General features: G+C 34.8%; 1 protein-coding gene and 1 long non-coding RNA gene across 2 annotated transcripts in view; one reads left to right on the forward strand and one right to left on the reverse strand.

Annotated features, from left to right (window-relative positions):
* Window positions 1-281: 281 nt before the first annotated feature.
* On the reverse strand, window positions 282-12,298 carry LOC127988521 (uncharacterized). Its single transcript, XR_008161708.1, has 2 exons — window positions 11,620-12,298; window positions 282-808 (listed from the first exon to the last, which is right to left on the reverse strand). It is a non-coding gene; the product is annotated as an uncharacterized LOC127988521 (long non-coding RNA).
* Window positions 1,816-14,287, forward strand: part of si:dkey-182g1.2 (uncharacterized) — a 13,366-nt gene continuing 894 nt past the window's right edge. Inside the window, exons 1-4 of the mRNA XM_052591312.1 lie at window positions 1,816-2,184; window positions 12,305-12,634; window positions 13,477-13,797; window positions 13,963-14,119. Of these exons, the coding sequence (XP_052447272.1) occupies window positions 2,139-2,184; window positions 12,305-12,634; window positions 13,477-13,797; window positions 13,963-14,090 (825 nt within the window). The 5' untranslated portion in view covers window positions 1,816-2,138 and the 3' untranslated portion in view covers window positions 14,091-14,119. The remainder of the gene's footprint in view (window positions 2,185-12,304; window positions 12,635-13,476; window positions 13,798-13,962; window positions 14,120-14,287) is intronic.

Raw genomic sequence — 14,287 nt, forward strand, 5'->3', positions numbered from 1 at the left:
ATCACATTGTTTTCCCCTTTATTAGATATATTCCATCAATTTCAATACTTGCACCCCCCAAAAAAACTGTAATAAAATGTTTTTGATAATTCACCTACAAAATTATTTTGTAATAGTTCAATTTCTTCCATGCAACCATTTCAGTTACATCAGAAAACGTTTTATATGAACAGATGGCAGGCAGTTAAATATATATATATATTTTTTAAACTGAATTATGTGCAATCTGTTACAAGACAGAAACATAATTTAGATTAAAAAGACTTCAGACAGAAAAAGAGTAGGATTTATAATATTAATTTTATTTTCCTTTAAACAAACCAATAGAAAGCACTACTACATCAGTGAAAAAACGTAAACTCAAAATAAACTTTCTATACATGGCCCCAAATAACATTAACACAGACAAAATTCATAAGCATTTAGTTTGGATCTACAAATATTCTGTTCTAGATTTGAGAGAAATTCCTCAATAACATATTTTTATATACCTGTTTTTTATATATCTGTTACTTTCTCTCTGTTTGAACTGAAAGCATTTGTGTGTAAAATGTCAGTCAAGGTCAATGCAATTTTGGTTAAATTTTTAACAGGAGTAAACATTTGCAAAACACATCATTCTCAATGAATTATTTCCCTCACATGACCTATATATATTAAGAAATTACAAGCTGATTTGTGAAGTCTTCATATTCTTTGTTATAGACCAAGCTGAGACATTCAAGTACACTAATGAATGCCTTCATTTCTCCATGTCCACTCTCCAATCATCTCATGTCAACTGCTGCTGGAGCCTCGATGATCACGGCTGCAGGAAAGACAGAAAAAACAGTCAGGGTCTACCTTCAACCAATACATTTGTAGAATTAACAGGTGAATTTAATAGTTTAAATATTTTACTTCTAATATAAATGTAATTTGGTAGCCGTAGTAGAGAAGATGACAACTGATTGACTGAAATGATCAAAACTCTGGTTGAAAAATTTAGAACAGGCTGCACTTCTTTTTATTCAGAAAGTGTGACAACCAGCTACGTTTATTAAAATAATTTATTATTTATGTTATGAATATATAAACAATATTTTCTATTCATTAACAGAGAGAGAATAATTCATAGAATAGCAATATATCTGTATGATAGCACTTATATGGACATTAGGTCCAGTCAGACCAAACACTGCTTAGTTAACATTTAATTTTATTTACTAGATGAAAATTTATAAAAATGTAGTCAAAATGCAGTAAACCAGCTTTGAATGTTGAAATATAAAGATGAATTTCACCCATGTTATAATATCCCAAAAACATCAGTTGTAGGAAACATGTAAATGGAGAACTACAAAGGACCTATGACTGAGCCCTGTGGCACACCACACTTTACCTGTGGCACTTTTGCCATCTCTTCATTTACAAAAATAATTTTTTTGTTATCTGACATGTAATAGCTTATGCAGGCAACCATCTGTCCACAAATGCCAATATGATTCTTAAGTATGCTCAGAAATGTCTTGATCTATAGGGTCAAAATATGTGCAACATACTACTAAACAATACTATCATAGTCAAGTGCGAAATAAGTATTCTGGTTTGAGGAGTATGGGCATAACTGGAGTAGTAATATCAATCATCTTTTTTATTCTAAAATGCATATTTCTTATGAGTTTTCAATTAAAACTTGACATTTTCTCACATTATTTCTCACAGTCAACTAAGAACTACGTTCTCTCATGTCCAGACAGAAGAGGCGTAGACGTATTTTAGGGGGACTACTTGGTATGGTTTGCTTGTATGTTTTTTTGTGCGGTAGGTGGCGTTGTGAGTCGGTGTCGTCCCGCGTCACGTTACCTGCCAGACGGAAGAATCAGCCATTTCGAGCGAGTTGTGCGTTCTCTTGTATTGGTGACATTGAGGGAACGTAAACCATTTTCCACGTCGTTCAAATCTTAAAGAATATCAGACTTTAATCTCAGTAAATTCAAAATAGTCTCAGGAATTATTTAGCCGTTTTTTAGTGATTGTCGTTATCAATCTGTCTGGGTGCGGCAGAGAAACGACAACGCCACAGATTTATATGGATATTTCTAGCTACGATCTTCATCTTTTTTAAGCTCCAGAAATAACACAAATCTACAATCAGGATGGGCATCGCGAATTTGATGTTTCCTGTCTTATTATTCGTGAACGGTAAGTAGTAATTTTATTTTTGTAGCTATAACACTTTCGGTTTTAATTAATAGAACCGGAAATAATGCGTATTTTTTTCTTTAACACGCGTATTTCCATACTGCTTGCGTTGCTTAACATGCTCGTAGCGATTGTTTTTTTTTTATTATTATTTGGATACAAGACAGAGAATAAAAATGGCGTATGTGCTGAATTCTGCGCTATTTCCCTTTATAAACCCTCGGACGCCACTGGGTTTCAAGTTCAGGCCTTGCGATAACAGCCATTTGAAGGTTGATATCAAATTCACGTCGGGGCTTTGAGAACTGTGTGTGGTATATGCTACTCAAGTAAATTTAATTATTGTCTCTCCGGTGTCCATTCGTGCAATCTGTGCGATATTTGTTTAATAATCAGGATTCCGAGATGCCAGTAGGCCTTATGCGTATTCGTCACAAACCTTTATTCTGGTTTCGTCTGTATTGCAAATATGTAAAGATTTGGGATCTGATTAATTTTGCTGATGCAACTGTCATGGCTGTTTTAAAAGATCAGTTGTTTTTGCTTTACGTCATGTTGTATGTAGCCTACAATCCCTGCCTGCATTGTTTTCTCAAATGCATCTCAATCATAATCATAAATGGTAAACCGAATATAAACGCGATGTATGGACTACATATGATGGTAATGCGTTATTTATGTTGAGTGTAGGCTATATTACGCAAGTCCATCGTACAGTACAGTTCGTCGTGTTTAGCTGCATAAACCAGTTTTTCATGATTTTTTAATGTTGTACTATGGGACAGCTAGCTGGAAAGCTGAAGCATCTGTATGAAAATAATATAGGCTATAGCAAACTTTAGCCTTGTTTATTCTAATTCTATATGATGTATAGGCTAATAGCGGACCAATACCAAGCAAAATGTCAATAAACTTTCATTCAATAACTAAAACATTATTATTATTATTATTATTTATAAATATAATTGTCTATGCTAAGAATATTTCTGGTTAAATGCATAAATTAGCCTATATAATAAGCATACGCCCGTGATGATGATTTTCACAGATTTTTTTTTTTTTTTTCATTGAACGCGAACAAATCCCTTTAAATGAATGTACTTGCAGTAAACGCCCGATCACTATGACAGCTAATATGCGATTTGTCGCGAGGGTATGTGGGTGAGCTCGTGCAAAGGTCTGACAACCTCAATACACAAGGGGGCGAAAGAGGGACATTAGGTTATCTGTGCATCAAACCGGATGTGTTTTTATTCAGGTGAGTTCACGCATTCATTTTTCTAATCAAGCTATACTGTTTATAAAGTTTAACTGCTATTATATCAGTTAAAATGAATGGAAAACTAGGCGTTAATTCACGCTACGCTGACTCTATTGATTTTGGGTTATGAATTAAGTAACTATTAACTACGCAACAGCGCGTTTCTCCTTGGTGTGTTATTAATAGTAGGGGCATTGAAGAAATGTGAATAATTTACACTTTGCGGTGGCTTATTTTATTCATAGCACTTTATGAAGACATTGCTTTGTTGAAAATGGGGCTATAGCTTGCTGAATGCGTATGCAAAGGAGTTGTCAAAGGTTTTGTTGGTTTGTAATGGATGAATGGCGAGTTTGCGATGTGTTGCTGTGGGTTTCTTCATCAGTGGCTAACGTTACTGTAAAAAGATTGCAATGTTTTCTTAGGCCTGCACTTCTCCTTTATCAGTCTGCGATATAGGTTACTAACAAATGTGTGTTGCTAAAAATACTGCTGATGTAAAGCTCCAATTTGTGTTTAATTAAAACTAAGCCATGGTCATTGGTTCGATTCTCAGAGAATGCATGAGATGATAAAATACATGCTTTGGATGCAACACCAGCCAGTTCAGATAAAAGCCAAATGCATAATGCACAAGGGCAACCTTCCGGTAGCTCACGTGGAACGGACACGGAAGTGAGTAAAACTGCAACTCATCGACTGGCCACTAGAGCCTGGCTCCAAAAGGGAGTCGGTCCCATAGACTCCCCATGTTAAAATAACTAAATTTACAGCATATATATATATATATATATATATATATATATATATATATATATATATATCTGTGTGTGTGTGTGTGTTTGCAGCCAGTTTCAAAAAGTGGTTTTGGTCTGTATAGCAAATTTTGCCCTTCACGACAACTGTGAGAGGCTGATCTTACAGCCACTGCTGTCACCGCTGTCGAGCTAGGTTAGTGTGGTTTCAGTATCAAGCTTCTGTCCTTTACCCATTTTCGATTATTCGCGAGTGATGTTCGGTGACGCGCTGCCAAGATGGCGATGGCCGTCTCTGCCCACTTTGAGCTTCAAAAACACTCTTGAGAAACCTGGTGGCTGACGTCACGGACACTACGTCCATGTTTTTATACAGTCTATGATAATGCATAATCTATGTATTGTTTATCAAAGTAATTACAAGATCATTTGAGTACCTGAATTGAAGCATTTTCTTTTTTAAAGAACTTAATATGTAGAAAAATTGAGTATAGTAGTGCAATTAATGTGTAGGTGATTTTTTTTTTTTTTTTTTTTATGTTTGTTGGTTTTGACCAACTATGCTGACCTTCGAGTTCAAAATAACACACAGACTATTTATACAAACTGTGAAAGATCTTTGAGCAAATATTGAAGCTCAATCGCAAGTTGTTGCATGTCTAGGCTCATGTTGCTGTGCTTATATTTTCGTTCCCTGGGAGTCGAACCCATGACCTTGACATTCTAGAGCCATATGGTCCCAGCTGAGCTGAACAAAATGTTAAAGAACCTTCACCTAGATTTGTGCTGTTTGGGGTCTTATTGCCTTGCATTTTAAAAGACTAAAACACATTTTTGAATATGAAGTTACATCATACCTGTTTTAAAACAAGGAGTGAGAAAGAAAAATAATTTTAGGTGAACGATCCTTTTAACACTGGTTTAACCAGGAATACTGTAAAATTGTAAATTTCTAAGTGGACAATCTTTGTGGCTTGAAAAAAATGTTGTTAATCAGTATCCTATCATGAAGTAAGAAAGGAATTTTGACGCTTGGCAGTTTTGAGTGTTTTGCCAAAGCCCCTCCCCCAGTGAGAGCCCTCCAAGTGAGCATAAAAGGACGTAACTGAAGACAAGAGGCCATTCTGTTTGAATGAATGTCAGTGGAGGAGAGAGGCCTCAACACGCTGAACAACCTACTTTTGTGTATAAAGAGCTAAACACTTAAAGGGATAGATACACACAAAATGTTACTAAATCTGTTTGTCTTCTGGAAAATAGATAGCAGCGCATTCAATTACAAACCTAAGTATTGGTTTAAAATACACCATGTGGTAAAATAAGTAATTTAAACAGTTTTCAACTTTGCTTTTGCCTTAAAGAAGCTGGGTTATATATAATGTGTGTGTGTGTGTGTGTGTGTGTGTGTGTGGCTTCAACAGCCCAATACAAGGGCCAAACTCTTGGCAAAGCACTGTGCACTGTCTGCTATTATAAGCAGCTGTCATATATGGAGGAGACACTGTTATTTATACCCATAACTAGTGCTGGGCTGTTTGACCAAAAATTTATATCACGTTTTTTTTTTTTTTTTTTTTAATTATGCCGTTTTTCCGGTTTATTACTTTTTATATATATATATATATATATATGCATCAGGTACATGGTAAATGTACAATTCTAAGACGTGCTTGCGGCTAAGGTGCTAGAGCAAATTGCTCGTGTTGCCACCTTTGGCGACAATTTTAGCCTGACAGCACTTGCATAAAATGGATGTTTGGTCCACGTCGGATTTTTGGAAACCAAAAAACCTCCAAACAACAGACCAGGCTAATCTTTTTGGCTGTAACGCCTGTTTCACACATACTCCGCCTGCAGTGCATATGCAGTCCGCAGCACGGACTCATTGTGCTTTCACACAGGATGTGTTTGCAGTCCGCTACTGATGCGTGTATTTAGCCCACAAACACAACATTTTTTCATTGTTTTGATTTCATATCATGAAAAAAAAATCGTTGGCAAGGCAGCAATTCGATTACGATTCATAGGTTTTCGATTCGATTCAAGAACGATTCTTGCAAATTTAGAACGATTCGATTCACAATTAAATTCGATTCGATTATAACTATTCGATTCTGCATTCTTTAAGTGCATTCACGGGATTATTTAAATGCTTCTACTAAATTATTTAAATGCTTAGTCAGGGAGCAAATTACAATAGCATTTATGGTTAGAGAACCATAGGTTAGAAAAAAAAAAACAACCTTTTGTCCATTGTTAAATGCTAGTTTAATGATGCGACATGGCATACGTAAAAATGTATGTAAGCCAAGTTTGTAAAAAAGAGCTTAAAGAGTATTATGTATATGCTAACATTTTGTCACACCAGGGGCGTAGCCATAATTTCAGAAGTGACAGAAATGTCAAATACAATCATTTTATGTATGTAGCCTATATAATAATAATAATATATATTTTATATACTAGGCTACATTTAATTAGCAATTATTTGAATTTTCTGCACAGAATAAGGTAGAAAATATACTTTATAGTTTCTGTTCTGTATAAATGTCAATTAGAACTGTATCATTCATAAATTGTTTGTGTTTTTTTTTTTTGTTTGTTTGTTTCATCAATTCATTCTGCTTTTATTCAGTTTAGCTGCAGATATAGCCTGGCACGTCTATGAGAGCGAGATCACTTGCTCAATATAATTGCTCAATCATTGTGAAAACGTCTTCATCTCTATTTAACTTTTCCTCTCCATCAGCGAATGATTCTGAGAGAAAACGCGCCAGATGTCTGTTTGCTAATGAAACAAACGCTACTTGCATGCATCTGATTATCAGCTAAATCTCGCGCTCTTATTTCAAGGTCGTTGTTAATGCTGTGGTTAATTTTAAAAGTTTCCTTCGTATATTCGGTTCATCCGCATTGTTTAAAAACATTTATCATTCAATGGATCTGTGCGTATGATTTAGACACTTACATTTCTGCTCCGTCCATGCAATAAATACAGCTGTCGACAGCTCCGGCACTGGCCACGAGTCCTATAGATCACACGTCAGCTGCGTCAGAGACGAACGGAGCGCGAGCGCAATCCTGTCTCATTAGGCGGTAAACAGTGGAGCGCGTGAAGGGCAGATAAGAGGCACAATTCACTCTTCAAGGTCTCCATTAATTTGTGCGTGTAGTAATTTAATGTGTATACATTTTGAAAGCATTGAATCGCTATAGAAATCGCGATTCATTCGATTCTTAGCAGTTTGAATCGATTGCTGTTCAAGATCGGGCGATTCACGATTCAAAAATCATGTTTCAAGATCGATGCATATAAATCGACAGGGTTTGTAATCGATGCATCAAGAAAACGAGTGAATCGTTACACCCCTAATATATAAATATATAGGCCTATAAATTTTTTTCCAGTAGTGTTGGGCGATATGATTATTATTCAAATCGTCATATCGTCAGCCCGTGAGATCGACGATACACAGTATTATCGTGTCTGGGTGAAGCAAGAGAGAGACTCTTTGTTCCTATCATAGCATAACTATTTGGTGTTTTAAACCGCGCAGGTGCACGAGAGAGAGCCTATGGAATCACCAATAATCGAAAAAATATACTTTCAAACATACTGATAAACTAACGTTAAATATAAAAATACTGTATTTAAAACAGCTAGTTCATATATAGTCGGACGCAGCTGTCATATCACGCGTCATGTGACAATAAGTCCTGCTGGAAGTTATCAGTCTAAATGTTCTGTAAAATCAATAGTAGATTTAATTTCATGTCCAGCAGTTTAACAACACGACAAGAGGCCATAACGGATAAAATAATTTCGTTCATTTGTAAGGACATGAGACCAATCAGTATCGTGGATGGGGCAGGCTTCGGGGAGTTCTGTCAAGCAATGGATCCGAGGTTTGATTATTTATCGTTTCATGTCAAGGAAAAGTTCCATGTTTACCACAGCACAGCTCGCTCGGAGCATTCAATGTCAGTTCTATATTCTGTAAAACTTCAATTAATATTAATAATATTTGTTTCAATCACTGAATGAAGCATGCTATATTTGGGACAACAGTCGCGACCTTAAATTGCTTGCACAAAAATGTGTTTGTTCATTTAAAACATTATGCGCAGAGAACATGAGGGTGAGAGAGCGTGAGGTCTGCAGTCTTGGCCATTAGTTGATTTCCTTGTTTTTGTGTAGGTAATACGTTGTCATATATGTTTAAACTTTAATAGACCATCTATACAAGTAGTTATGTCTCTTTATATTATTTTGGCCTGTTATTGACGTAATGCGCGCCATTGACAACATGCGCGACCAGATGTTCGAATAGTTCGAATATTCGTGTATTTTTTAGAGGGAGTATTCGAACATCATTTTTGAGCAATTTTGACAGCCCTAATAGATATAGACATTAGTTTAAACTCAATAAATATAAACAACGCATCATTCATGCATTTTACTCCTAGGTTTGTATAATAAGCGGCTCAAGTGGCAAAACATTTAAACACAATAATTATCCTACTTGTTAAAATATTTAAAATTAAAACACCACAGACAGCAATCTCACAAGCAATCTCACGGGTCTTAATGAACTTTGTTTTTCTGCTTCCATAAAAGTGAACATAAATATTGTTTTCCTTGTTTATCTATAAGTGCCCTTTTTCTTGTTTTAAACCTAGCCAAAAACCCATGTGCTGCGTGTGAAACACAGTAGACTTTAATAAGTATACATTTATTGTGAAATGACAGCGTTTCCATGTCAACCCATGTTAATTTTTACCACGAACAATGCACTTTCACTTTAATTCAGCACCTGCAGCACAGCAAAAATAGACTCCGTACGTAAACGATCGCTGCACTGCTGCAGATGACGCACCGCTCCTTGAATGCACTGACGGACCGCAACCTTGAGCAGCTGGAATCCGTTAATACGCACTGCAGACGGACTATGTGTGAAACATTATAACGTAACACCAGAGCACTCTGCCTCCCCCAGATTTCAGATTCTCAAGTTGTATCTCGGTCAAATTAATAAACCATACACCAATGGAAAGATTATTTATTCATCTTTAAGATATAGTAGAAATCTCAATTTCAAAAAATGTACACTTACGTTTTTGTGGTTCAGGGTAGGGCTGGGCGATGTGGAGCAAAAAATATATCTCAATATATTTTGCTATATCTCGATATACGATATATATCTCAGTATCTTTACAGGAAAAATAACCCAGCAAAAACAAATATTACACTTAGGGCCCTATGAAACGTATTTTTTTTCTTCACCATATGTTTTATTGTTACCTAGTTCTGTGTTTTAGTATGTGTAATTATTTAAATGCATAAAAACAACTTAATTAGTAAAAAAAAAAAAAACAAATCTTAAAATAGCCTTATGTGAAATGTTTTTTCCCTTCAGAAATATATTATGTATTTGCATTTTTCTGGTTATAAAATGAAGGTATGAAACATTCATTTAATTTATCTTTTAATTATTTAAAATTAAGCAAACTTTAGTTTTTGGTAAACAAAGGGGATTTACTATTTAAAAAAAAACATGGAATAATTGTTGTGTGATTATTCCTTAAAAAAATTTCATTTTAATAGTAGTAGTAACTTTAGTGGGCTATGTATATTCTGCTGAACAATAGTAATAGATTTCTGGCAAATACTTTTATTTTGATGGGTTTACCTTTACAGTTCTGTGTATGTGATACTACAGTCTATGATGTGATATATGACGCTAGTTTTACTCAGATCAAACGGTCAAATGCTCATAAAGTGCAGTTCTTGAGATGTCCTTCATGTGTTTACGTCCTCATTTATTGAGAGGAAAGACGCAAAAATCACGCATGCTTCCGTGTGTGTAATATACGAAGACGCACTTCTGCACCATTCATTAACACAGACACGCAGAACATGAAGAATTCATATTTATATAGACTTTTCCAGCTTAATATTTGCAGATATTATTCCATATCGCGATTTGATGGAAGCGCAATTACCTACTTTTGATTAATTCATTCAAAATTTGACAAATTCCGTGACATACCACATTAAACTGTAAAATCCGTTTTTATGACTGGAATCTGCGATTCCGTTCACGTTTTCTGCATCGCGGAAATATTAGGGCCCTACAGTAAACATCTGCCTGCTGTTTGCCCGACGCCTTAAAACCGAAGTATCTCCATATAATGGAGCCATTTGTCCTTTTTTGAGACCTTTTTTTTTGTCAAAATACATAGTGTTTAAAAAATATATATTATAAAAGATATATTTTAAATAGAGATATCGCCCACCCCTAGTTCAGATATCAATCTCATGTATGTGTGTATGTGTGTGTGTGTATATATATATATATATATATATATATATATATATATATATATATATATATATATATATATATATATATATATATATATATATATATATGTGTGTGTGTGTGTGTTTATAGATTTATAGATACACATATACACACACATTAAATAGTTTTTTTTTTTCATTTTAAATTAATTGTAACTAAATGTAAGAAATTTAAAAAAAAGTTTACGGTTTTAATATTTTTATGTACAGCATATCATGAAAAACACATGCATGTCCATTAATTTACCAAATTTACAATTAAAATGTCATGTGGACATGGTTCGTGAACTTTTGCTTTTGCTTATAGTCAGTTTTTCCAGTATTTTCCATTTATGTGCCACTTATCAGTAGCTTACAGAAGTTCATCCCTACATTCTAGACATATCTATATATATAAGTCTTAAATTTGTCGATTCAGTTGCTGTATAAGCTCCTCAGTGTGATTATTCACGTAAATCATTGTCCAGAACGCTTCTCAATGCTTTCAGACAGTATTGTCATCTGACACCTGTTACTTTTCTCATCGCTGATACAGAAGAGTTGATCACAGCAACAGATGACGATGATTTTAAATAATACTTTTATAGTCGCGTGTGCAGGATCTTTATTAGAGCTTTATTCTTGTAGCTAGTACGTTTGGATGTTCAAATGTCTTAGAAGAGGTCAAACCCCTCCATGTTTCTGTATATTTCTCAATATTAATCGTTAAACTGAGCCGTGAATCGCCCTCTGCTGGAAGAACACGACTTTGTGTCGAAAACAATATTCACCGCCCAAAGGCCGTCAAGTCCGCTCTAGGAGCAAGAATGTCAACGCTAACGACAAAAATAACGTCTACTTCTGACAAACTGTTTGACATAAGTGTGTAATGTTGATTTTCGTTAAGGTAATATACAGCGTGTGGCTCAAACACTACCGGAAGCTTGATTCTTTGCCAAAGTTTCTCAGTGAATCCACCGTTTTTTGTCCGATGACAGATCTAAAACGTATCTAAACATTATACGAGCAATACACATATAAAACAGCTTCTTTGTTTAGAAAAATGGTTTCCTTACCCTTAGTTTGTTGCCTGTCCGTCGCAATGTAGGTCGTATATAACGCATTCTCCACCGCTTCGGCTCTCAATAGTTTGTGAACGCGTATTGATCTCTATCAACATATTTTTTTATTTCAAAATAAATCCATAACAGCTGTTTTAATCCGCCTAAATGGCTCAACAAAACCAACAAATAACGCAAACCTCTTACTATTCAATTCAACGGAAGAAAAATATCGTCGTGTGTGTATATGTTACAAAGCGCTATACTGTATCATCCAGTTTCAATTTTAATATCGCAGCCAGACAATCGCACCCAGTTTCCGCATTCTGCTCGACCGCGCTCTCGCGAGACTTCATTTAAAACTCAAGGATGAAGCTACTTGTTTATTTTGAATAAGACCGCTTACGTGTTTGGAATTTTAGGATTCGAATCCTGCCTTACATTTTTTGTTATATTTAAAATATTAAATGGCTTATTTTTTCTATTTGTTATATTTAAGGTAGACTACAGATGCATGGGATGCACATTAAATTACAATGATTTGTTTAAACACGTGTTGTGTATTCTATGTTTAATTGTACTAGTTTATATTTATATGTATATTGCTTTTTTGGAGCAATCAGTATATTTAGTATACTTTAGTATATTTAGGATACTGATATTGTTATACTGGTGTTGTATGTTTCTGTTTGTTCCCCAGGTGTTTTTGGTGTGGAGACGGATCCAGTGGAGATTCGTGAATTGATGGAAGGAGATTCTGTCATTCTAGGCACCAAGTGTATTACCAAACTACAAAAATATGATGTGATTGAGTGGAGGTTTGAATCTGTGGTCATAGCTACAGTCAAGGATAATAATCCCTTATTATATGGAACTGATGATGCAAGATTCAACGACAGACTCCAAATAAATGCTCAAACTGGGGACCTCACCATCAGTAACACCAGAACCTCCCTCTCTGGGCTTTATGAAGTGAAGATCACCAATATCACTAACACAACATACAGGAGATTTAGGATCACGGTCCTTGGTAAGCACTCATTTATGACAAACAGCAGCATATTGTAATACTTAATTTTCCTAAATTGAATCACAGTGTTCTGGTCATGCAGAATGTTTCTTTAAATTTAAAGTGAATAAATATTTTCTAGCAATTTTATTCTTAAAACCTGTTAACTGTCACTCACGTTTTTGAAGATAGACTTGAATGTGCATGATACAAACCTAAATTTTTATAATTCATGACTGAAAACATTTTGTAACATGATTTTGATGTACCATTTACATGGTAATGCAATGTCTGATTTTAAAATGGGTTTTAAAAGATGAATTTTGAGATTTTATGTTTTCAAGTGATATATAACTTCTGATGATTTCTAAAATGTGATAGAGAAAAAGGCAACGAGGAAGTTTTTTTTCAGGTCAAAGCTCCTTTTGTAATGTAGATTTCTGAGGGGGCACTCTTTTCATAATTTCATCTATTACTTTTCCTACATAATTTTTTACAAAAAATATTGGTATAATATATATTAGGGAGTCTTAGACCTTTCCAACGATATATAGTTTGTCAAGATTAGATTAAATTTGATTGTAATATAGTATAGTCAATCCGTATACGGGACGGGGTGACAATTAACAGGTTAACTAATATATATATATATATATATATATATATATATATATATATATATATATATAAATAACTTTTGAATAGCGTGGTATATTGCAACAAAATGTATTTTTATTTCTTTTATTCTTTCAAGAAATTGATACTTTTATCAGGTGTATATACCTTATATACCTTTTTAAAATTGTCAGAAACGCAATCATTAACATCAGATATTTATGTGCATTTTTCTACATGTATTTCAGATGCGATTCCTACAAAAGTTTCCGTAACGGCGGGAGAGTCTGCCATTTTACAGCCTAATATTGCTGATATACACATTTATGATGTGATAGAATGGAAGTTCGAAGACGGAGAGACTCCCATCGCTAAAATTGACCAACAAACCAGTAAAAACCCCTCATATGATGAAACTGATGAGAGATTCAGAGGCAGACTGAAACTGGATCAGTCCGGATCTCTGACCATCACAAACACCAGAACCACAGACTCTGGACTTTATAAACTACAGGTGGAAGGGACAAACATAGCTCCTAAACACAGGAAGTTTCGTGTCACGGTCGATGGTGAGTAGATCAGCGCTCTCAAAGTGTTGTTTGTTAATGCTAGTCCTTCTAATGTTTGTGATGGAGACGCTCTGAACTGTGTAACTGATTGAAGATTCATACCAATGCAAGATGCTTGTAACAGGATTTATTTTACAGCTGACTGTCTCTCTTTGTCCTTTACAGAAGATGGTCTGTCCACAAGTGTTATGCTGATTACAGTGGGGATATGTTTGTGTGTCATTGCATTGATCGCGGTTGTTGGTTGGATTTACTGTCGGAATAAGACACAGACTCAACAAGGCCTGTATTAACTTTGCATGCATGGCCAGAATCAACGAAAGTAAGCATTTGTAATGCAGAAGTCTGAAATGCTATGTTCATCCTAATGATTTGCTGCACCATTTAATGACAATATTTATAGGATTTAACTAAATGACAGCAGAAGAATACTTGAATGATTTTGAGATATGGGTTCGACATCGCATTTTAGTTTACGTTCACTTGTGCA

The sequence above is a fragment of the Carassius gibelio genome, chromosome B22 (genome assembly GCF_023724105.1).
Source record: "Carassius gibelio isolate Cgi1373 ecotype wild population from Czech Republic chromosome B22, carGib1.2-hapl.c, whole genome shotgun sequence".
NCBI classification, from domain to species: domain Eukaryota; kingdom Metazoa; phylum Chordata; class Actinopteri; order Cypriniformes; family Cyprinidae; genus Carassius; species Carassius gibelio.